The sequence below is a fragment of the Amblyraja radiata genome, chromosome 4, assembly GCF_010909765.2.
Source record: "Amblyraja radiata isolate CabotCenter1 chromosome 4, sAmbRad1.1.pri, whole genome shotgun sequence".
NCBI classification, from domain to species: Eukaryota; Metazoa; Chordata; class Chondrichthyes; order Rajiformes; family Rajidae; genus Amblyraja; species Amblyraja radiata.
This window is the reverse complement of record NC_045959.1, coordinates 28,049,014-28,071,108: the sequence shown is the minus strand read 5'-3', so window position 1 is coordinate 28,071,108 and position 22,095 is coordinate 28,049,014. Positions and strand designations below refer to the sequence as shown.

Sequence of the window (22,095 nt, the reverse complement as noted above, 5' to 3'; positions counted from 1 at the left end):
AGGCCTTTCAAGTCAAGATTATTATGCAAAGGTAAAAGCGCAATGAAAAATCTCCTCGCCTGTTCTGCGATTTATTAAGATATGAGCTGATCTTCTACCGGAACAGCATTTGCCTTGATATTACAACGTCACCGATGTCACCTCTTCCTCTTCAAACTCCGATGAGCTTTTATGTTATACTACTGACTCCCAAAAAGACAAAATACCCATCTTCCTGAAGTCCAAAATTCAAATTTCTTGCACTGGATCAACGATGTACATTAGGGTCTAACCCCACCCCTTTATACCTCCCCAATCCTCCTCCACCCCCCCCCCCCCTCGCTTAAGCCCAGACACCCACAGACTGCCGGTGTCTTTTAATGACGTGTGTTCCCTTACCAGTTTGGCGATGCCATTCCCCCCTACGTTAACCTTGACTTTGGTCTTCTGTGAAAGGGACTGTGCCCCAGTGATGCACACAATGTAGGTGTCGTTCACAAACTGGATCTCACAGGCAGCTTCAGCTATAGTAACAGAAGTCTCATTTACGCTGAAAGCACAAATGTAAGCATTATTTTGGAGGGTTAGATGCTACAGCTGAGCAAGGCTGCGTCAGCCTGGGGTAGCGGTAATGGGACCATGTACTTTATTTTCATCTCTTCATTTCTTGAGGTCAGGGTATCACTGGCGAGGCCAGCATTTATTGCCCATCCCAAATTACTCTTGAGAATTGGTGATAACTGCTCCCTGATGCTTCACACGAAGGTGGCCCTGCATGCTGTGGGAGAGGGAGTTCAGCAGCGATGACAAAAACAGTGACACATTTCCAATCCAGGACAGTGTCTTTCAAGAGGGGGAGCCGTGGGTGGTGGTGCTCCTGTGTGTGCGCTGCTCTTGTTCTAGCGTTGAGGTCATGGGTTTGAGGGTTCTGTGACAGCACCCTGGGCGAATGCATTTGTACTGCAGTGCATTAGTGGACGGTACACAGTGCAGATACTGTATTCCAGTGTTGGAGGGTGGAGGCCTTCAAGGTGAGGGAGTACTAAACAAGTACCCTGATTGTTGTCCTCAGGCCGGCATGGTGGCGCAGCGGTAGAGCTGCTGCCTCACAGGGCCAGAGACCCGGGTTCAATCCTGACCACGGGTGCTGTCTGTACGGAGTTTGCACATTCTCTCCGTGACCTACGTGGGTTTTCTAACGGGCGCTCTGGTTTCCTCCCACACTCCAAAGACGTGCGGCTTTGTATGTTGATTGACTTCGGTAAATATTGTAAATTGTCCCCTAGTGTGTGTGTAGGATAGTGTTAATGTGCGGGGATCGCTGGTTAGCGCGGACTCGGTGGCCGAAGGGCCTGTTTCCACGCTGTGTCTGTGTCTCTAAACTGATTGACAGTTGGAGGCTGCATTCAATGGACATGTGGAGAATTTTCCTTCACACATCAGTTATGCCTTGTAGATGGTGGAGAGGCTTTGGGTGTCACTCGCTGCAAGATACCTGTCACTGGGCTGTTCTTGTGGCCACAATGTTGCATAGCTGGTTCAGTTGATTTTCTTGAGAATAGGACCCCTCTCCCCGCTCCTGTCTCTTTATTGCAGAAGATTCAACAGCCAGAGGTCCAGTGACCCCCTTCTCCTTCATGCAGCTTAATCCCCACATGGCATGACCAAGGTACTCATGGGCCGGGTGTAAACTCATGGGCCGGGTGTAAACCGGGTCTAAACTTTTCACAACACTGAAATGTAATCTGAGATTATTGGACTGCCCACATACATTATTTGGAGAGTGATATAGAGCTGGCGGCATCACTGATCTTGCTTGTCTCACGCCACTACAAGCTGGGATGCTGAGCGAGAACTTGTGATAGATGTGTGGTTGGTTTGACCAACTGAGACCACTCGCGCTGAGGCACCAGGCATTAAAGTGGAAGTGTATGGTAGCAAGAAGCCAATGGGAACAGGCTCAAACCAGAGGCGCCTTCAACAAAATCCAGCATATAAAGTTAAACTACCTTTAGTGTGTTTAGGATTAAAATTTACTTAAAATAAAATTGTTGCCCTTGAACATGTTTAATGTAAAGTAACATATTTCCTGAATACAACAAACAAATAAAAATGATTTGCCGGATTGACAGATTATTGCGAATGGCATCCAATTGGATTGGGTTCTTAACTCACCTGAAGCCAGTTCCCTTGATGGTCAGTTTGGTGCCTCCTGCTGTGCCGCCTCGTCTGGGCATGATGCCGGTCACCACAGGGGTCAAAGCTGAAGCGTAGGTGAAAGCACTGGGCAGTTGGCTTAAACCTTCACTGTTCGCGACAGTCACATTGCACTCCTGCTGAGGTCCAGTCCCTAGACAGACAGGTGTCACAGGGTCAGTCTGCATCAGAGATCTAACTTAAATAATCATCTCTCATCTCCAACTACAAGTATCTTGTAACAGAAACGGTAAGACAAGGACATTTGGGACCGAGGGCACTTGGGACTTCCCACTACCTGCTCCTGCTCTATGAAACATGGGAGAATACAGAATAAAATGCCCCTTCACTCAGCGGTTGATGCGGTTCGAGGGACTGAGCAGCACTGATGTGTTCTCATCAGCTGTGTAACTGAGCCAGCACAGAATGGCGACACCAACAAACAGCAATGCATATTCCTGCGTTATGCTCCACCTCAGATGCCTCGATGCACACTGTGCACTACAGTTCTGATGTAGGAAATAGCTGATATTGGCCTTGACGATGGGATAAAATGTTCGATCAGTCGATCTCACTCTCTCTCCAATGCAAACCAGAAGGTTTTGGACAAGTGTAAACCCAGAACTTTAAACACAATACTTGGACTGGCATTCTGGTGTGGTGCTGTGTGCCACACTATGGGAGAGCAGCATTGGGGGAACTTTGCACTGTGAGAAGGGCGATGATGAGGAAACGTTGCACCGTGGGAGAAGCTTGACTCAGGACATGCCCCACTATGAGAGGCGGGGAACTGAGGGTGTGTCACACTGTGTTAGGTGCGGTTCTAAGGGAGTGTCACACCGTGGGAAGGGCAGTAGCGAAGGAAAGCAGGATAGTGGTGAGACTGAAGAAGGACTAAGACCGGAAACATCACCTATACCTTTTCCACAGAGATGCTGCCTGACCCGTTGAGTTAAGGGCCTGTCCCACTCGGGCAACATTTTAGGCGACAGCCTGAAAAGAGGTTGTCACGTCGTGGTTGGGTCGTGACACGTCGTAACGCGTGGTGACGCATGTAGTGATGCGCGGTGCCCCCCTGCCGCCCCAGGATTTTGGAATATTCAAAATCCTCGCGTGACATCTGCGTGTGTTATCTTGTCGTGCGCCCTTTCGCATGATGACGTACGGGTGACGCCTATGCTAATTTATTGTGCGTCATCGTGCGTCACCATGCGTCAACGATGCATCGCTATGTTGCCCCAGATGACGCAACCCTGTCGTGGACGTACATTGACGTCGCTTGATGGCTGTGACGTCACAGGTGCTGTTCTATGCCAACCTATGGCGACACGTGCCTGTCCTATGGTGACGCATGGCGATGTGTGGAAATTGGTGATGCATGGTGACGCGGAGTGTCGTATCTTGACGCGGCTGTGTCATATTATTTGACGGTTTTCAGGCCACATCGGGCGTCAGTTGTGAGGGGGGAGAGGGTCGTAATGAGGAAGCAACGCACATCTGAATGGACAGTTCCCGGGGCACTATTCTGAACAGCAGGGCTGTCCTGGTATCTGAGCCGATTCTCTTCCCTCAATCAACACAACCAGAACAAAACACAACTGTTTTGCAACACCGGTCCACTGTCTGCATGAATCGGCTGCGTCTATATTTATTGATGCGTTTCCGACACACACAGTGACAACTCTTCCAAAACGTTTCCTTTGATGCGAGGTCTTTCGGCGGTCACTAAAAGAGCGGCAAGAGTATGCCCGGCTTCAGCTGTGCAGTTGCGTTATTGAGACTGGCAGATGGTAGTGAAGTCCAACGGTGACGGTACATGACACATGATCATGGTGCAAAATGATCCCTTTAATGCAGTTGAACCGGATTCATTGCCATGTGGAAGAGCCGGGTATGATACCCCCCTTCTGTTTATGCCAACCCTTTGTCCCACAACTGGAATCGCGGGCAATGCGGGTTCCCGGCTGTTTGGTGGCGACCGGTTGTTGGCCAGCAATGAGATGGAGCTACTTAGGAGATTGAGTATTTCTCATTGGCCACGTAAGGTAAAGCGCAGCATGGATAGGTGAGTTTGACAGTTGTCACAATGTGGGGCAGGTTGGGCGGAGATAGGAGGTCATGTGATGACGTCGGCAGGTGCACGTCCAAATAGAATTGCGAATAAAACCACAGATTAAGAGCTGAAAGAAGGACCTCCTCTCCCCTCCTCTCCTCTCCCCTCCCCTCCCCTCCCCTCCTCTCCTCTCCTCTCCTCTCCTCTCCTCTCCTCTCCTCTCCTCTCCTCTCCTCTCCTCTCCTCTCCTCTCCTCTCCTCTCCTCTCCTCTCCTCTCCTCTCCTCTCCTCTCCTCCCCACCCCACCCCACCCCACCAGTAGCCGGAGTGCAGTCTGTGGTGGACTCCCCAGTCTAATGTAAACTGGGCCCAGCGGGTATTGGTAACGTGGCGCTGCGGGTCCTCACCGTTATTCAGCGGCAGGTAGCAGCGGAGGCTGCTGGAGTTGGAGGTGGACGGCTCCACCTTGCATTCACCGTCGCATACGAACACCCGCGACCTCTCTCCATCGAATCCAGTGCCCCACACCGTCAGGAGCAGGCCACCGCCGAAGCTGCCTAAGAACCAAGAGTAGACGCATGGTTAAAATTAGGCTTCCGTGTCCAATCCGATAGATACTCGATGAGGGGGCGGCCTAGTGACGCAGCGGTAGAGTTGCTGCCAACAGCGCCAGAGACTGGCTACTGTCTGTACGAAGTTTGTACGTCCCTGTGACCACGTGGAGTTACTCCGGGTGCTCTGGTTTCCACCAATATCCCAAACACATGCTGTATCTCTAAACTAACCTAAACAAAACGAAACTATGAGAGACCCAAGTAAACGCGAGCTAAAGCCTTTCCAGGTGACTGGGCAAGTTCAAGGACCTATGGAAGGATGCTTGGCTTTATAAATCAGGATAATTCGGGTTAACCTTCTGTTCGGGTTAATGTGCAAGGATGACCTGGATAAAACCTGCTTTAGGTGCACACAAAAACTGGAGTAATTCAACGGTTCGGTCAGCATCTCGATCTCTATCTACCAGCCTGACCCGCTGAATTACTCCAGATATTTTGTGTCTTCGATTAAAACCCGCATCTGCAGTTCCTTCCTGTACTGCTTTAGTTGTAATTTGGAGGACAGGAGCACAACACTTGTAAACTTGTGAATTAGGGGTGTAAAAATAATTCCCCCGAGTGGCTCAGGAATGGAGGACACTGCTGGGTTTTTGCATCCGCGACTGGGGTTTAATCCTGGCTCAGGGCGTTGTCACCTCCAGTGAGTTTAAACGTTCTCACGCGGAATATATGGTTTGCATTGACAAATTAGACAGGCCGTGGTTGTTTCTGATGGAGTTTAAAAGAGACATTTGCACATTGATTAAAACATTGAAGATCTTGTGGGTGGATTTAGACAGGTGGTTTCATCTTGTGGGAGACTTTGGATCTCCATCAAAAGGTAGTGGAAGCAGAGTGTTTGGATATTTGCAAGACAGCAGCAGATGGATGTAGGATAAACAAGGGGTTAGACACGACTATGGAGGTGAGGTTAAAAACAGAGCAGCTGTGTTCCCATGGAATGGCGCATTGGTTCAAGGGGCAAGTGGCCTAGTCTTGCTCCTAATTCACAAGTTCAATAACATATTAAGGATTTGTGCTCTATACGTGCCTTCAGTCGGAAAGACAGAGATTATGTTGAGTTGGTATTGAAATAAGAATGCAGATACTGCATATCCCCTGGTAGCATGTTTCAGGACAATTGGGTAGGTGCCCCCAGCGTGATGTCCCACAGTACACTCCACACAGCTCTCGTTAGCCATGGTCACACTGCACAAGATGCCATCTATCGAAACTGAGACCTCGGAGGCAAACGATCCCAGACTTCGTCCAACGATGGTGAGTCTCGTTCCGCTCGCACCTAAAACAGGAGAGAATTGTTAAAACGCCTCTCGGATTCAATGTTTCAGAGAACACTCCGTGTACTTTGGAAACTGGCAACATCAAAGATGTGGCGATGGGGTGAAAGAAAGGAGGGAGGCAGGAGCGCACATGGAGCACGGGCAACACCACCAGCCATTGGGCCACCGATTTAACTCTCTGTACATGTCCTTGTAATACTAACCAACCGGTCCATCATTTAGGACATCTGCCTTCTGCAATTCACGCCTTCGGCAGCCCCTGGAGGGTGTTATTGTCCAGAGTGAGGGGACACTGGTAGGAATTAAAGCAACGGTCCAATACATGTAATCTTCCAGGGCAATGGTAGGTAGATGTTAGGGAATGGCAAGGGATGTGTGGAGGGTTACGATGGGTAGGGTGGGAGCTGGGGAAGGGCGGGATAATTTGTGATTACATAGTGGGGGTTGGGGGTGATGTTGTTTGGATGGTGTGCGTTGGCAATGGGTGACGTAGGATAGGGCTGGGGTCTGGAGTGATGGGATGGGTCAGGTGGTTTTGGTGCTAGTTCTGTGTGAGGGAGGATGAGGTGGTTGAGGATGGGTGGAGGTTGGGTGGGATGTGTTTAAGGGCGAGAGAATGGAACATGGTGCTGGCCGGTGACGGATGGGGATGGTGTGGGTCAAGGGTTTGGTGTCGGCTCTGAGTGAGGGAGGATAGGGTGGTTATGGAAAGGTGGGAATTGAGATGGGGTGGGTCAGGTGGGCTGTGTGTTGACTCGGGGTGAGTAAGAGATAGTTGGGGAAGGGTGTGGATGGAATGGGATAGATGGAGAAGGGAGTGTTGGGGCTGGGTGAGGGAGAATTTGATAGGTGGAGAGTACTGGATTGGGAGTGAAATTACTCCCCAGTGAAAGGGTTCATAGAAACATAGAAAATAGGTGCAGGAGTAGGCCATTCGGCCCTTCGAGCCTGCACCACCATTCAATATGATCATGGCTGATCATCCAACTCAGTATCCTGTACCTGCCTTCTCTCCATACCCCCTGATCCCTTTAGCCACAAGGGCCACATCTAACTCCCTCTTAAATATAGCCAATGAACTGGCCTCAACTACCTTCTGTGGCAGAGAGTTCCAGAGATTCACCACTCTCTGTGTGAAAAATGTTTTTCTCATCTCGGTCCTAAAGGATTTCCCTTTTATCCTTAAACTGTGACCCCTTGTCCTGGACTTCCCCAACATCGGGAACAATCTTCCTGCATCTATCCTGTCCAACCCCTTAAGAATTTTGTAAGTCTCTATAAGATCCCCCCTCAATCTTCATATTAGACTGGAGATACATGCTGGAGGTTAAAAGATACAAGAACTCACCGGTGGTTGGGGAGATAGCGAGGATGGTGGGAGTCTCCGTCTGGTTACAGGTGAACTTGAGGAGCGGGTACACCGTGGAATGAACTGTAATCTTTACATTGACGATGCCTGGACCACAGGGTGGGGTGACACACTGGACTTCACCCGGGGTGGTGGTGAGAATACTACAATGGGAGCCATCGACCAGGACGGTGGTTTCTCCCGGGACAAAGCCGTTGCCCGTGATGGACAATGTGGTGCCTCCGTTTACGCCTCCTGAAGCTGGTAACAAGGAAGCGGATGCAGCAGTGGTGACCCAAAGCATCTCGCGGGAAACACCCTTGTCCGATATCAAAACCCTCAGGGAGTGTGCGCCCACGGGCAGCGGTCCCACCGTAGTGTTCAGTCTGCTGTCCGAAACAACAGTAGGTTTAAAGCTGGTGTTGCCCACAAGAATAAAGACCAGCTCGGCACTGTTGCCGAATCCGCGGCCGCTTATGGTGATCTCGGTGTAGACAGTGAGCAGGATTAGCGGGGACACGGTCTGCAAGATAGGGGCGACGCTCGTGTTGTAGGTGAAGCCACATGAGCCGCGACAGACAGCCGGGTGCCCTCGTACCCAAACGCTCACCGGCCCATTGGTCTCCATAGAGGGCGAGGAATCACAGAAGATGTGCGTGTAGTTCACCGACACCACTGTACAAGACACGGCCGCCAGCTGCACCTGCACGGCGCTGGGGTCCTGTCCGAAGCCGGAGCCGGTGAGGGTGATCCTGGTGCGGCCTGTGGTGGAGCCCAGCCTGGGGCTCACTCCATCAACGTGAGGGAGCAGGACGAAGCGCCGGCTGAATTCATCCGATGGAGTGGAGATGGCAGAGCCGTGGTTGTAGACTTTCACCGACACTAGGGCTGCCACGCCGATATCCATCTCTCCCTGCGCATCCACCCGGCACAACAGCTCGCTCTCTGTACTGTGTTCAACGACGCACGGGCGCTCTCCGACTCGTACCTGGAACAGGCCAGCGTAACGGCATAAGCAACGGGCTACACTGTCAAACTGTCCCAGTCTATGCTGTAAAAGTGAACACCACGGCCACGTCCTTTAATCTATTATAGCCCAAACCAGGAAAGAGTAAAACGTAGCTGGGAGAAAGAGGGAGAGAGAGACATTGTGAGAGAGAAAGAGAGGGAAATGTAGAGAGGGAAATGATAGAAAGACTGAAGCGAGAGAGAGAAGAGAAAAATACGAGGGGTGTATGTGTGTGGGGGGCAAGGAGGGGGAAATAAAGTGAAATAGAGGTAGTGAGATGGACTGGAAGAGATATAGATAGAAAGAGAGGGAGATATAGAAAGAGGGAGAACTACCTCACTGGGTATAGAGAGCTCTGTATTTTTTTTTAAATCTTGTATTGTATTTTTTTCAATACAATATAATTACAGAGGTAAACACAGATAGTTACATAATGTGTAGGGGCTAAATTAAACGTGTTGTGCTTCTACGATGAAACACAACGCCATCCCTTGGTCTGAACCATGACCATCACCACGGCAGCAACTTTGCCTGAAGGCCAGGGCAGTTCAGGAAGCTGCCCTCCAGGCCAGCAATGCCAACAGGAATAAAAGTGAAAACCATGTCAAATTACCTCATTCGCACAGGTGACGTTGCTGAATCCAGTCCCCACAATGGTTAATCTGTCGAACAGGGTCCCGTTGGAAGGTGTGATGCTGCTGATGATGGGCGTGTGGCAAGGAGACAGGAGGAATGTGAAGCCTTCGTTGTATGAAGTGCTGTTCAATGTCTGGTTACAGGTGGGGATGGCTGCTGTACAGTTATCACTGTGCCCCTGCTGTGACTGCACCGTCGCCATGTTTCCTAACGATAAAGAACATGCTGTAGTCAGTAGGGTACACATTAAAGCAACCCAGGTGTAGTAGTCCATGTCCCTCGGCCTGGTTGTGCCTTCTCCATCTGCACCTAGTCTGGCGAATCCTTAAATGCCCTGTCCCACTTAGGAAACCTGAACGGAAACCTCTGGAGACTTTGCGCCCCACCCAAGGTTTCCGTGCGCTTCCCGGAGGTTCCCAGAGGTTTTTGTCAGTCTCCCTACCTGCTTCCACTACCTGCAACCTCCGGCAACCACCTGCAACCTCCGGGAACCGCACGGTAACCTTGGGTGGGGCTCAAAGTCTCCAGAGGTTTCCGTTCACGTTTCCTAAGTGGGACAGGGGCATAACTTGCACAATTCTTCATTACAATCAGTCTGAATTCCCAACGTCGTCTACCCATTCCTTCCACAGGTGTTGCCTGGCCAGCCTAGTTATTCTAGCACGTTGTGTCTTTTCAAGTTTCCAGCATCTTTAGTTCCCGTGTTTCCATGATAATGCCGTCCCTCTGTCCCACATCCCAGGCCTCAAATCTGGAAATCTATGTACTTCCTGAGATTTATTCAGCAGTAGCCTCCACAACAAACCGCGGAGTGTGTTTCAACAGATGCACCTTAGCGAGCATCTCATCAGAATGCATCATCGTTTGATTTGGCAACTACTCTGCCAATGACTGCAAGAAATCACAGAGAATGCTGGACATGGCCACGTCCATTGCACAAACCAATCTGCCTCCCTTCGACTGCATCTATATCTCACGCTGCCTTGGCAATGCACCTAACATAATCAAGCACCATTCTCACCCCAGTCATTCTTTCTTCTCCCATCAGGAGGAAGGTATAAATGCTTGTAAGCACATACCACCAGATTTAAGCACAGTATTTTCCTCACTGTTATCAGATTCTTAAATGCACCTCTCATATGTTAAGGACGAATTCCTGATCTTCCAATCTACCTTGTTACAGTCCTTTCACTTTTTTTTACATGCTTGACCTTTGTACCTATAGCATTGTTCCTTGCTGGTCTTTTTCTCTTGTAGGACGTGTTGTATTTGTGTATGGTATGACTTTTGTAGATGGCACACAAAACTATTTTTTTAATTGTATCTTAGTATACACAACAATAATAATGCAGTACAATTATAGACCGGTTATCTCAACATCAGTGGTAGGAAAAATAACGAATCCCAGGTAAAGGAACGAACTGACGAACATTTGGAGATGAAAAATATAAGAATCAACAGATGCCAAGGCACATTTTACTTAGAAACATAGAACTTGATCTACAATATTACATTTTTTGAAAGCGGCCTCACCAACATCTTATACAAATGCAGCATGACCTCCATTATATGCTCAATACTCTGGCTGATGAAGGCCAATGCTCCAAAAGTCTTTTTGACCTCCCGATCTAGCTGGGACTCCACCTTCAGGGAACTATGCACCTGCACCTCTTGATCTCTCTGCTCTACAACATTACCCAGAGCCCTACCATTCATTGTGTAGGTCTAGCCCATGTTAGACTTCCTAAAATGCAACACCTCACATATTTCTGCATTAAATTCCATGAACCATTCCTCAGCAATTTTCACAACCATCTTCACTACCTGTAAAACTACTCATCTTTGTCTCCTCTGCAAACGTGCTCATCTTACCGTGTATATTCTCATCCAAATCATTGATATAGATGACAAAGAGTTACGGGCCCAGTGCTGAACCCTGAGGCACACCACTGGTCACAGGCCTCCAGTCCGAGAAGCACCCTTACACGATCATTCCTTCCATGAAGCCAATTTTCTATCCATTCAGCTATCTCTCCTCGGATCCCCATGCGAGTTCCACAGGGATCTGTGCTGGATCTCTGTCATCTGTGATGTATATCAATGACTTGGACATAGACAGGTTAGTTAGTAAGTTTCCAGATGACACCAAATTTGTGGGAGTGAGGAAGGCTGTGAAAGAATACAGAACAACTACAGAAGTGGGCAGAGAAATGGTAGATTAAGTTTAATCTGACCAAATGTGTTGTGCAGCACATTGGGAGGTCGAATGTAAGAAGAATGTACATGGTTGAATGGCAAGACCCTGATCAGCACTGACATGTGAGGATGTTGTAGTGCAGGTCCATGGTTCCCCGAAAGTGGCAACATAAGTAGATAGAGTGGTAAAGAAGGCTAATGGTATTCTTAGCTTCTTTGGTGGGGGCATTGAGCTGGCTATAAGAGTCAGGAACTTGTGTTGCAGCTTTGTAGGACTTTGGTTAGGCTGTATTTGTAGCATAGTGTTCAGTTCTGGTCACCCCATTACAGAAAGGATGTGGAGGCTTTGGAAAGGGTACAGAGGAGGTTTACCAGAATTATACTTGGATTGGGGGGGGGGGGGGGGGGGGAGGGGAGGGGGGTTGCTACAGAGAGAGGTTGGACCAAATTGGATCATTTTTTTCTAGAACATCAGAGGTTGAGAGAAGATCTGATAGAAGTATATAACATTTTTGAGTGGCATAGATAGAATAGACAGAACCTTTTTTCCTAGGATGGAAATGTCAAAGGTTTAAAGTAAGAAAAGCAACGTTTAAAGGAGATAGGCAGGGCAATTTTTTTGCAAAGGTTGTGGCTGCCTGGAATGTGCTGCCAGGGCTGGTGGGGGACACAGGAGGCCAGTATGTGAAGTAGCTACTTGACCAATTGTGTCACTGTGACACCCAGCTCACTTGCTCAATGTTAGCGTGTATAGCATGGGACAGGCCCTCTGTAGATAACTAAACAAATAAGGTTGCATGTTCAAATCTCACTCCAGACGTTGCATTCCTTGTGATCATCTAGAAAAAAAAATAACTGGCAGATCATCAGGTCACAGAGTCATAACTGATAGGAGCAGAATTAGGTCTTCTCCGCCATTCAATCATGGCTGATCTATCTCTCCCTCCTAACCCCATTCTTCTGCCTTCTCCCCATAACCCCTGACACCCGTTCTAATCAAGAATCTATCTATCTCTTATTTAAAAATATCCATTGACTTGGCCTTCACAACATTCTGTGGCAAATAATTCCACAGATTCACCACCCTAACGATGAAGTACTGTTGTCACTGTCCCTTCAGTTATTCACTGCACACATCACAATAATGAACCAAGAAACCTAGATCCATATATTCTTGATTATTGACTTTGAGATTCCATTCTGCTTTTAAAGAATATGTGGGGCACGATGTACCTTTCAATAATTGTCAGACTTTTCCGTAGTTACTGAAGAACTGTAATGTACGACGGGAATTGTCCATGACTGGAGAGCATTGGTCTACCTATCTACAATGTATATGCTACTGAAATTAGAACACAAAGCCAGAGTAGATTTATTTTTGCCACAAAAACAATTTTCATTGGACAATATCAGTGTCACCGACGCCTCATGCAATGGGTAGCCTGTTTAATTGCAAAAAATGTGGACCGAGATAAATACCATAATCGCAGTGGCCTTAATGGCATGTCCCACTTGGCCGTCGTTTGCGCCTCATTTATGCATCATATGTAAAATAGGTCGACGCGTTGTGACGCACGGGTAGCGTGTGGGTAGCGCGGGACGGGCGCATGGAGAGGCGTGGGGGAGTGTGGAGTTGCGCACGGTATCGCGCGGTGCTCCAGGATTTTGTGCTGTACCAAATCCTCACACGCCACCTGCGTGACGTATCGCGTACGCACGCTGACGCATTGGGTACGCAATCTGGCGCATTGGCATCCCACACCGCGTCCCGCCGTCTCACGTGGTGATGCATGGTGACGTTACCATGTGTAAATATGCGTCGCCGAGCGCCGCAGGGTATTCTAATGGCGTCACGCGCACCAGATGGCATGATGAGGCATGATTTGTGTGCGACGTCGCACGTAATGACGCGTCAACCTATTTTACATATGACGCGTAAATGAGGCGCAAATGACGGCCAAGTGGGACAGGACCTTTACTGTACAGGCATCTGACAACAATACAATAAGCTTGAAAGTTACAGACTGAAACTGGATGAGCTCACCAGGTGCATATTCTGCTTCAAAGCCAATCACGAAAACCCCCAACTTTAAGGGGCTTTCTTCCATTGCCCTCACATGCACCACGCCTTGCAGGAAGATTGTGCCCTTCTGGTCAATGAGACCACTGCTGTAGAAAAACATGCCTGGGGAGGTGAAGCGGTAGGAGAACGAACCTATACGGAGAAGGGAGATTGCTCAGTCAGCTCAAGCAGTGCAAAAAAGAAATCTTCACATTTATGCATCACCCCCCTTTACTGATCTCAGGACATCTCCAAGCACTTTATGGTCAATGAAGTACTTTTGGAAATAGTCATTGTGGTAATGCAGGAAACAGGGCAGAGAGGTTTAAGAGATCCTTAGGATTATAGGAGTTGATGTTGGATGTGTTGGGAATATGGGCAGAATAAAAGAAAATTAGTGAAGACGATTGCAGAAGTGTACTTGAGGAGGAGCAGAGGAGTTCTTCCTTTAGCCTTCATCCAACATCACTTAAATTGGTCATTAGTTCATTATCACATTGCTGTTTGCAAAATGCTATATGTGCAGATTATCCACCTTGTTTCCAATATACTAGATTTCAATAGGACCAGATTAGCTGGAAATGCTTCAGTATGTTCTGATGTTATGATAAATGCTAGGGAAAAGCAAGTTGCCATTAAAAGATTTCCCCGTGTCTGAGGTCTATCTGTGTAAACTTTATAGATGAAATTATTGGCTGATTCATAACACCCAGCAGAAATGATTTTAAATCTATAAACTACCAAAGATAAATTTTAGCACTGTAAACATCAGTTGGATTTTACACTTTGCTATCTTCTAGTCAAATGAAATACAAGTATGGGGTACTCACCTGCTGGAGTGCCGATATCTCCACTTATAAACCCATTGCCTTTGTAATTCACATCACTGGGCTTAGAGACACTGAAGACTCGGTACCTCAAGCCTTGGAGGAGAGGTGGCGACTCCCATATCCAATGCACTGTGTCTCCAACAAAGATCTCAAGGTTCGACGAATTCCAACTGTACCCAACTCCCAGTGCTGTATGATTTTAAAAAAATAGTCAGCAAAGCAACTCAAGAAATACATCAATTGCAATACTGAGATTTATAAATCAGAATTTACATAATTGTAACTGCAATCTCTGACATTTTCCAATAAAGGAGAAAATATTGTAGCTATCAATGCATGAACTCACTCTCTTAACTCAGAAGACATCACATTAAACAGATTACATGTCCAATTTTGACACTTGTCACCAAGCTGAAGTTATGGAGTCAAGCATAAAGGGGTGCCTTCGAATTAGATTTTCTCTCACAGAAAAGGGCGCAAATCAGGAATTCCACTATTAATAGAGGAGAGAACACAGGGAACTACAAACAAGCTGATTTAAATCAGTAGAAGTGAGTGGTTGCGGGGCACTTTAACAAGGTTATTAGATTTGTGTATATTTGTTATTGTAGAAGAAAGACTGGATAGACTCGGTTTGTACTCGCTAGGATTTAGAAGATTGAGGGGGGATCTTATAGAAACTTACAAAATTCTTAAGGGGTTGAACAGGCTAGATTCAGGAAGATTGTTCCCGATGTTCGGGAAGTCCAGAACAAGGGGTCACAGTTTAAGTATAAGGGGGGGAAATCTTTTTGGACCGAGATGAGAATTTTTTTTTTCACACAGAGAGTGGTGAATCTGTGGAATTCTCTGTCACAGAAGGTAGTTGAGGCCAGTTCATTGGCTATATTTAAGAGGGAGTTAGATGTGGCCCTTGTGGCTAAAGGGATCAGGGGGTATGGAGAAAAGGCAGGTACAGGATACTGTTGGATGATCAGCCATGATCATATTGAATGGCGGTGCAGGCTCGAAGGTCTGAATGGCCTACTCCTGCACCTATTTTCTATGTTTCAATGAAGGTCATGGAGTTAATGAGGCAGGTCAGCAGTGCTAACAGGTATGTTACTAGAAGCAGTGGAGTTCACAGGGCACGTCAGTGGAGTTATTAAGGTGAGTTAAGATTCACATCAGCACAACCAAACTGAATCAGAGAACAAGAAGGGACGGAATGATCTCCAGTTACAATGCTCCCATTTAGGACAGGGAGAAGAAAGGGTGTGCTCCAGAATGGCTGGACAGAAACCCTCATGAAGTTGCACCTACTTGGATGGCTGCCATTGTTGGTGATGAAGAAAGTTCTTCCCGTTGGCCCAAGAACACACTCCAGCACGTTGTGTGAGGCAAAGGTGACGGGACATCGAACAGAGCCTGTGAATATCGGACATCACAGTGATTCAGAATTGAACAGAACTTCCTCAACCAGATAACGTTTAGTCAGGAAAGGTTAAAGGCGAATTTTAAGTTTCTCTCATTGTGTGCGAACAGAGTAATGGCTTGAATTTAGGATAAAACCAGTTCAAGGTATAAGGCTGCTGAAGCCTCTGGAGAAAGCTTATCATAGACTTACCGAGTTTGACATCATTATCCTCTAGATTTGGACTGAAACCAGCCCCAGAGATGGTGATTGTTGTGCCCCCATTCAGCGAACCCAGTGTGGGGCTCATTCCTATTACACGCAAGACATATTCAATGGAAGCATTCATAAAACAGCTGCAGAGAAAGATAAAATCAAAGGGGTAGAAACCTGCCTGTCACGTGTGCTTAAGTACAATGATTAATGTAGACGTGCAAAATTGGCTTCCATTGACGTTGCTGCACAACTTGCATTTGCTATTGTGTCACATATTCAGATCATGCTTTGATGGTGTGACCAAAGAGATTGATGAAGGCAGAGCTGTAGACGTTATATATATATATATATATATATATATTTCAGCAAGGCATTCGACAAGGTTCCACATGATAGACTGCTTTGGAAGGTTAGATCCAAGAAGAGATAGCTGAATGGATAGAAATTGGCTTCATGGAAGGAAGCAGAGTGTGATGGTGGAAGGTTGCTTTTTGGACTGGAGGCCTGTGACCAGTGACATGCCTCATGGCATGATTAGCAAGGTTGCAGATTACACTAAAGTGGGTGGTATGGTAGAAGTTGGAGATGGTTGTCGAAAATTGCTGCATGATTTGATCGGTTGGGTAGTTGGGGTGAGAAATGGTTGATGGCATTTAATAAAGTATTAAATCTGACCGAGTCAGAGACAAACAGACCAAATCAGATCAAAAGCATTACCACCTAATCATACATCAGGATGAAAACATCAGAACTGCCAACTCTCACGCATTGAGCGTGAGACTCATGAATTTCACCCAATTCTCACGCTCTCACGCTGATCACAGAATTTCTCACGCTCTGTCGTGAGAAATTCTGTGATCAACGAGAATTTCAAAACTAATATCAACTGCATGGGCCGCGGGTGTTGGAGAGCTGGGGTGGAGGGAGGGATGGAAGCAGAAGCAGCGGCAGGGGCAGATGCGGATGGGGAGCCAGGGCTGGCGAGTGTTTGCCAGGCTGGCTGCAGCTCCGGCCATGGAGCAGCCTCAGTGCAAGAGTCCCGGGCCGTCGGAGGCGTCGGAAGCGTTGCGCCGCTGCCGTGAGAGTCACTGTGCCGAATTCACCCTGGTGATCGGCATGGACCAGGCTGCGGCTCGGTGCATCCTGGAGGACAACCAGTGGCTGCTGGAAGTAGGTACCAAGTACTGGGTAGAGGCGGTGGAAGATAGTGGCCTTGAAATGGGGGTGGTTGGAGAAAGCATCCTGCTTGACTGCTAGATTTTCCACTTACTGTGACGGCAGGAAAAATATTCCCGATGTTGGGGGAGTTCATAACCAGGGGTCACATAGTTTAAAATTAAGGGGTAGGCCATTTAGGACTGAGATGAGGACAAACTTTCTTCACCCAGAGAGTTGTGAATCTGTGGAATTCTCTGCCACAGAAGGCAGTGGAGGCCAATTCATTGGATGTTTACAAGAGAGTTATATATAGTTGATAAAACTTTAATATATTAATCCGGAATATCCAGGGAGATGGGATAAGTGTGATTTTAAAATGACATGCAAGGTGTGAGGCTGTCTGTTACAACATACAGCCCCGATAACCCATCATTTCCTTCAGTTAAATATTGGGAAGGTAGCACTATTGTCATTTGCCACTCAACTATTATGTTTGTTTACCTCACTGACTATTTCTAAACCCCCCAAATTCCTTTGACATGTTGAATATATATGTCCCCAATCTCCATGTTTTATTAATTGAACACATAGATGAACATCCTCAAGGAGTGTAATCAGATGGAACCTGATTCAGATGCGTTGTTTAAGAGCTTGTTTAAAGAAGGAGCATATTTTAAAGGAGTGACTGGGATACTTGTAGGGGAATGTGTGAGGAGGTTATTATTTGTCTTTAGTTTTAGCTTTAAGCAGGACATCTGAAGATTCAAAGTTTAATACAGTAATTGTGCTGATACTGACTGCAACCAACCATGTATAGAATATCATCCATTTCGGAGGTTTTATTTTTCTGATGCCATTTAAACTTCACTTGGATTTCAATCACTTCAATGTAAAAGTAATTGGGAATGGGGAGCATTGGACAAAAATCTGCCCTCGGTACATATTAACTGTAATATAATGTGTGCATGTTGGTAGGTGCAATCAAAACAAAGATCTTTTTTTCATTGTTGTGTTATGAATACCACAGAAAATATTATGTACTCTCAAGATCATACTAAATAGAATATTATTGCTTAAATATATAGTAATAGGACTTTGCATTTCGGACAAGCCCCAGCTGAGAGGAAGACAGTAAAATACTGAAAATATTGGGGGTGAAAATGACTTCAGGACAGTTTGTTTGGAAAATGAAGGAAATGGTAACAGAATACTTATACAGCTGAGTGAGTATAAATTTATGGATGAGAAACTGTGTTCAACCAATTGATGACTTATTTGACAAAGTAACTAGCATGTTAGATAACAAGGAAGCCAATGGATGTAGCATTTGGTCCGTGAAGTGCCCCATAAAAGATTACTGCATTAGATAAGTGCCTGTGAACTTGAACGTAATAGGTTAAGTCCAGGGGGTCAGATATGGGGCTTTATGTGTGGGCCAGATATATTGTCGGTGCAGAGGGGCTAGGAGCAAGGCCAACTGTGCATCCAGAGTCAAGGTCTGGAATAGTACTAGGTGTGCAGTCAAAGCTGGGACAATGGGAGTGTTCAGCACTGGGAACCTAAGCAGCTATGATCAGGGTAGAATAGGGGGCCAGGTGTAAGACAGGGTCAGGAATGAGAGAAGGTATGCAACTGGAGTCAAGGTCAGGAATAGTACCATGTGTGCAATGAGACCCAGGTTGGTCAACATGGGTAAATGCTTGATTATAATCGGATTTCCATACACGAATACACTAAGATCATTCGTGTGCTGCACCTGTTGATCAGAGCCTGGCTCTACTGTGGAATGTAATTAGGAATGTAATTTAGCCTCCCCTTATTCATAGCTAATCCAATTTAAAGCATAAATATTGCATTCAAGTGTAAGTTAAAAACTCGCTGCAGTATGCACCACATTGCACAATTTCAAGCTGAAAAATGCAAAAGTTCCATATCAATGGGATGGGAGGTATAATGGCCGGCTCAAGATGTTTTAAAGCATTCTTCTTCACGATCTTACAGCCTAAAACATAAAATACCAGATGCTGTGGTGAATTAACTAGAAACATAGAAAATAGAAAATAGGTGGCGGAAGAGGCCATTCGGCCCTTCGAGCCAGCACCGCCATTCATTGCGATCATGGCTGATCGTCCCCAATCAATAACCCGTGCCTGCCTTCTCCCCATATCCCTTGATTCCACTAGTCCCTAGAGCTTTATCTAACTCTCTCTTAAATCCATCCAGTGATTTGGCCTCTACTGCCCTCTGTGGCAGGGAATTCCACAAATTCACAACTCTCTGGGTGAAAAAGTTTTCTCTCTCCTCAGTCTTAAATGGCCTCCCAATTATTCTAAGACCGGGGCCCCTGGTTCTGGACTCGCCCAATATTGGGAACATTTTTCCTGCATCTAGCTTGTCCAGTCCTTTTATAATTTTATATGTTTCTATAAGATACCCCCTCATCCTTCTAAACTCCAGTGAATACATGCCTAGTCTTTTCAATCTTTCATCATATGACAGTCCCGCCGTCCCAGGGATCAATCTCAACTCTTCTATAGTTAAGACGTGGGGAGGGGGGTGGGGGGATGGGCGGGTCCAAGCAGTGTGCTGAGGCAGGTTTGGGTGGGAACGGACAGGGAAGGCAAGGGTGAGGAGGGGAAGGGGGAAAGGTGGGGAAGAGTGGTGAGGAGGGGTAGGGTAGAGAGGAGAGACAGGGAAGAGGAAGGATGGGGGAGAGAAGAAGGGAATAAGAAGGGATGGGGAGATATCACACTCGGGGATGGGAATAATGGGAACTATGGCTATGCTGGATGTAATTTGCAGCTGATTTTTTCCCCAAATTGTACAGACTACCCTGAGATCTGATCTACCTGGTAGGAGCCTGTGTCCGTACGGTGTACTCCCCTGGGGAGAGGTTGGGCAGCTGACAGGTGATGTTGTTGGTCCACCATTCTTGGATCGGACACTCAAATTTCCCAATAAACACACGGCTCTCTCCAGACTTGCTGCCAAAGTCTGACCCGCGAATGGTGAGGATAGCGCCACCTACAAGAGAAAATCTCATGGCAGTTAAGCTGATCCACCTGATGTCAAAGGTGATCATCCAGCAGGGGCATTTCAGATCACTCACCTGAGCATGCTGCCTGTTGATCTTTTCCCCTGGCCTCCTGCTCTCGCCACGTCCCCCCACCCATCCGCTCCACCCTCCAAGGCAGCAGACCCCATTCCCATCCCCCACTCCGACCCCTGGCATGACCTCATCCTCTTCAGCCATCCTGGACTGGACTCTCCCCTCCCGGTCTCACCCTGCTTCTTGCCCCCTCCTGCAGCCATCCCAGACAGCAGCCCCTCCAGAGCCTCTGGTCTCTTTCCCCTTTCTAATGGGCCTGTCCCACTTAGGCGACTTTTTATGTGAGTGCAGGAGACTCTGCGCTCGCCACATGTTCGATGATGGTCTCTGGTGAATCTCCTTCATGGTCGCGAGGAGTTCCCGCATTCTGGGAACTAGTCGTGGCCTCAGTATGGTCGCGGCAAATTTTTCAACATGTTGAAACATTTTCTGCGATCAGAAATTGGTTGCCATGGAGAAAATCGATAATCCTGTAGTTGTAGGTGCAGTTGTAGTGAGGTCGTCATGTAGTTATGGGTAGTCGAGGTAGTCGTAGGTAGTTTTAGTTAATCGCCTTTGCTGAACGGTCAATTTAATTGGGGAAGAAAAAATCGTAAGCACGAGTTTTCAGAACCAATGATAACCAACCGCTGAAATGTCCGATGAACTTCACAGCTGTGTATCTCTGGCTTATTAAAAGTTGTCTGGCTTCTTCAAAGTTATCTCCACTCCTTCTCCCCCCCTTCTCCCCCCTTCTTTAATTAATACGGCTAGCGCTAACCTTCCTGTGTCTGTATCACCTTGGCTTTGTACCGTGTGAATTTCAGACAGCGCTCCCCCGCTTGCCCTGGCCCCCGCCTTTGCTGTGTGTGTGTGTGTGTGTGTGTGTGTGTGTGTGTGTGTGTGTGTGTGTGTGTGTGCGTGCGTGCGTGCGTGCGTGCGTGCGTGCGTGCGTGTGTGTGTGCGTGTGTGTGTGTGTTCCACTCTGACAGTCGCCGGCAGTCCGCTGAAAAATCGCCGAAGTGGGACCGGCCCATAAGACGAAGCAAATTCACTGGAGAGCAGACAGAGATTAACAGCCAACATGAGCAGGTTAGAGTCATATGCTCATGGAGTTATATCCCATTGACACAGGCCCCTTGGCCCATTACCTCCATGCCAAACTTTTTGCCCATTTATGTTAATCCCATTTGCCCACATTAGGACTGTACCCATCTGTGCATTGTCTCTTTAAGTGTCTGTCCAGATGTCTCCCACAAGTAGTGATTGTATCTGATTCCACCATGTCTTTTTAGCAGCATCAATTAATTTCCTATTAGACCCCATCTATAATGCCTTCCCCTCATCTTAAACCTATGCTGTCTTGTTTATGATATTCCTACCATGGTAAAACGATTCTGACTACCTTTCATACCCTCTCCTTTGTAATCTTTCCAGTGTTTCTAGAATATTTAAGGCCATGCACTAAGCAGCCCCATGAACCTGCACGGTGACTGACATACCTGGCAGATTGCTTTCAGTGGGTGATATTTGATAGATTACCGGCATCTTAATTTCATTGTAAGTGAAAATGAAAGGCAATGTCTTATGTGTTTCATTACTGAACACAGAGATATTGGCCACTCCAGCGGTTGCCTGCAGGGTGAAAGGAATGGAATTAAATGATCTTTCAAGTCATTTTACTGAGCAGTTGAAATGTAACCAAATGGAAAGTTAAGTAAGCTCCAATAAAATATAACTCTGAGGAATGTTGCATTATAATTAACATGCAGCTCCTACCAGTAAACGTGATCCCAGTAAACCAGAATGTGTGCAGGCATCGAATTCATAACCAGCACAGCCTGCATCAGACAGCCTACCTGGTAATTATTGTTATGCATCTTACACAAGGTTAGTGGAGCTCTAGCAGAACCTGCAATTCACTCTAATAAATATTTATATCTGTTTCAAGCACGCTATATATTTCATGGATTACGTGTTCGGGTGAAGTTACGACATCCAACTGAATGAATTCCCCTTGCAGCTCCCATTTCAACC

General features: G+C 47.0%; 1 protein-coding gene across 1 annotated transcript in view; it reads right to left on the bottom strand.

The window, feature by feature from the left end:
- The window catches only part of pkhd1l1 (PKHD1 like 1), a 178,669-nt gene that overhangs the window by 71,278 nt on the left and 85,296 nt on the right, over positions 1–22,095 (bottom strand). The window contains exons 32-41 of the mRNA XM_033020374.1: positions 19,820–19,994; positions 15,810–15,952; positions 14,204–14,392; positions 13,356–13,526; positions 9,093–9,322; positions 7,471–8,458; positions 5,869–6,121; positions 4,636–4,781; positions 2,155–2,329; positions 379–529 (exon numbers count right to left, since the gene is read on the bottom strand). Of these exons, the coding sequence (XP_032876265.1) occupies positions 379–529; positions 2,155–2,329; positions 4,636–4,781; positions 5,869–6,121; positions 7,471–8,458; positions 9,093–9,322; positions 13,356–13,526; positions 14,204–14,392; positions 15,810–15,952; positions 19,820–19,994 (2,621 nt within the window). The remainder of the gene's footprint in view (positions 1–378; positions 530–2,154; positions 2,330–4,635; positions 4,782–5,868; positions 6,122–7,470; positions 8,459–9,092; positions 9,323–13,355; positions 13,527–14,203; positions 14,393–15,809; positions 15,953–19,819; positions 19,995–22,095) is intronic.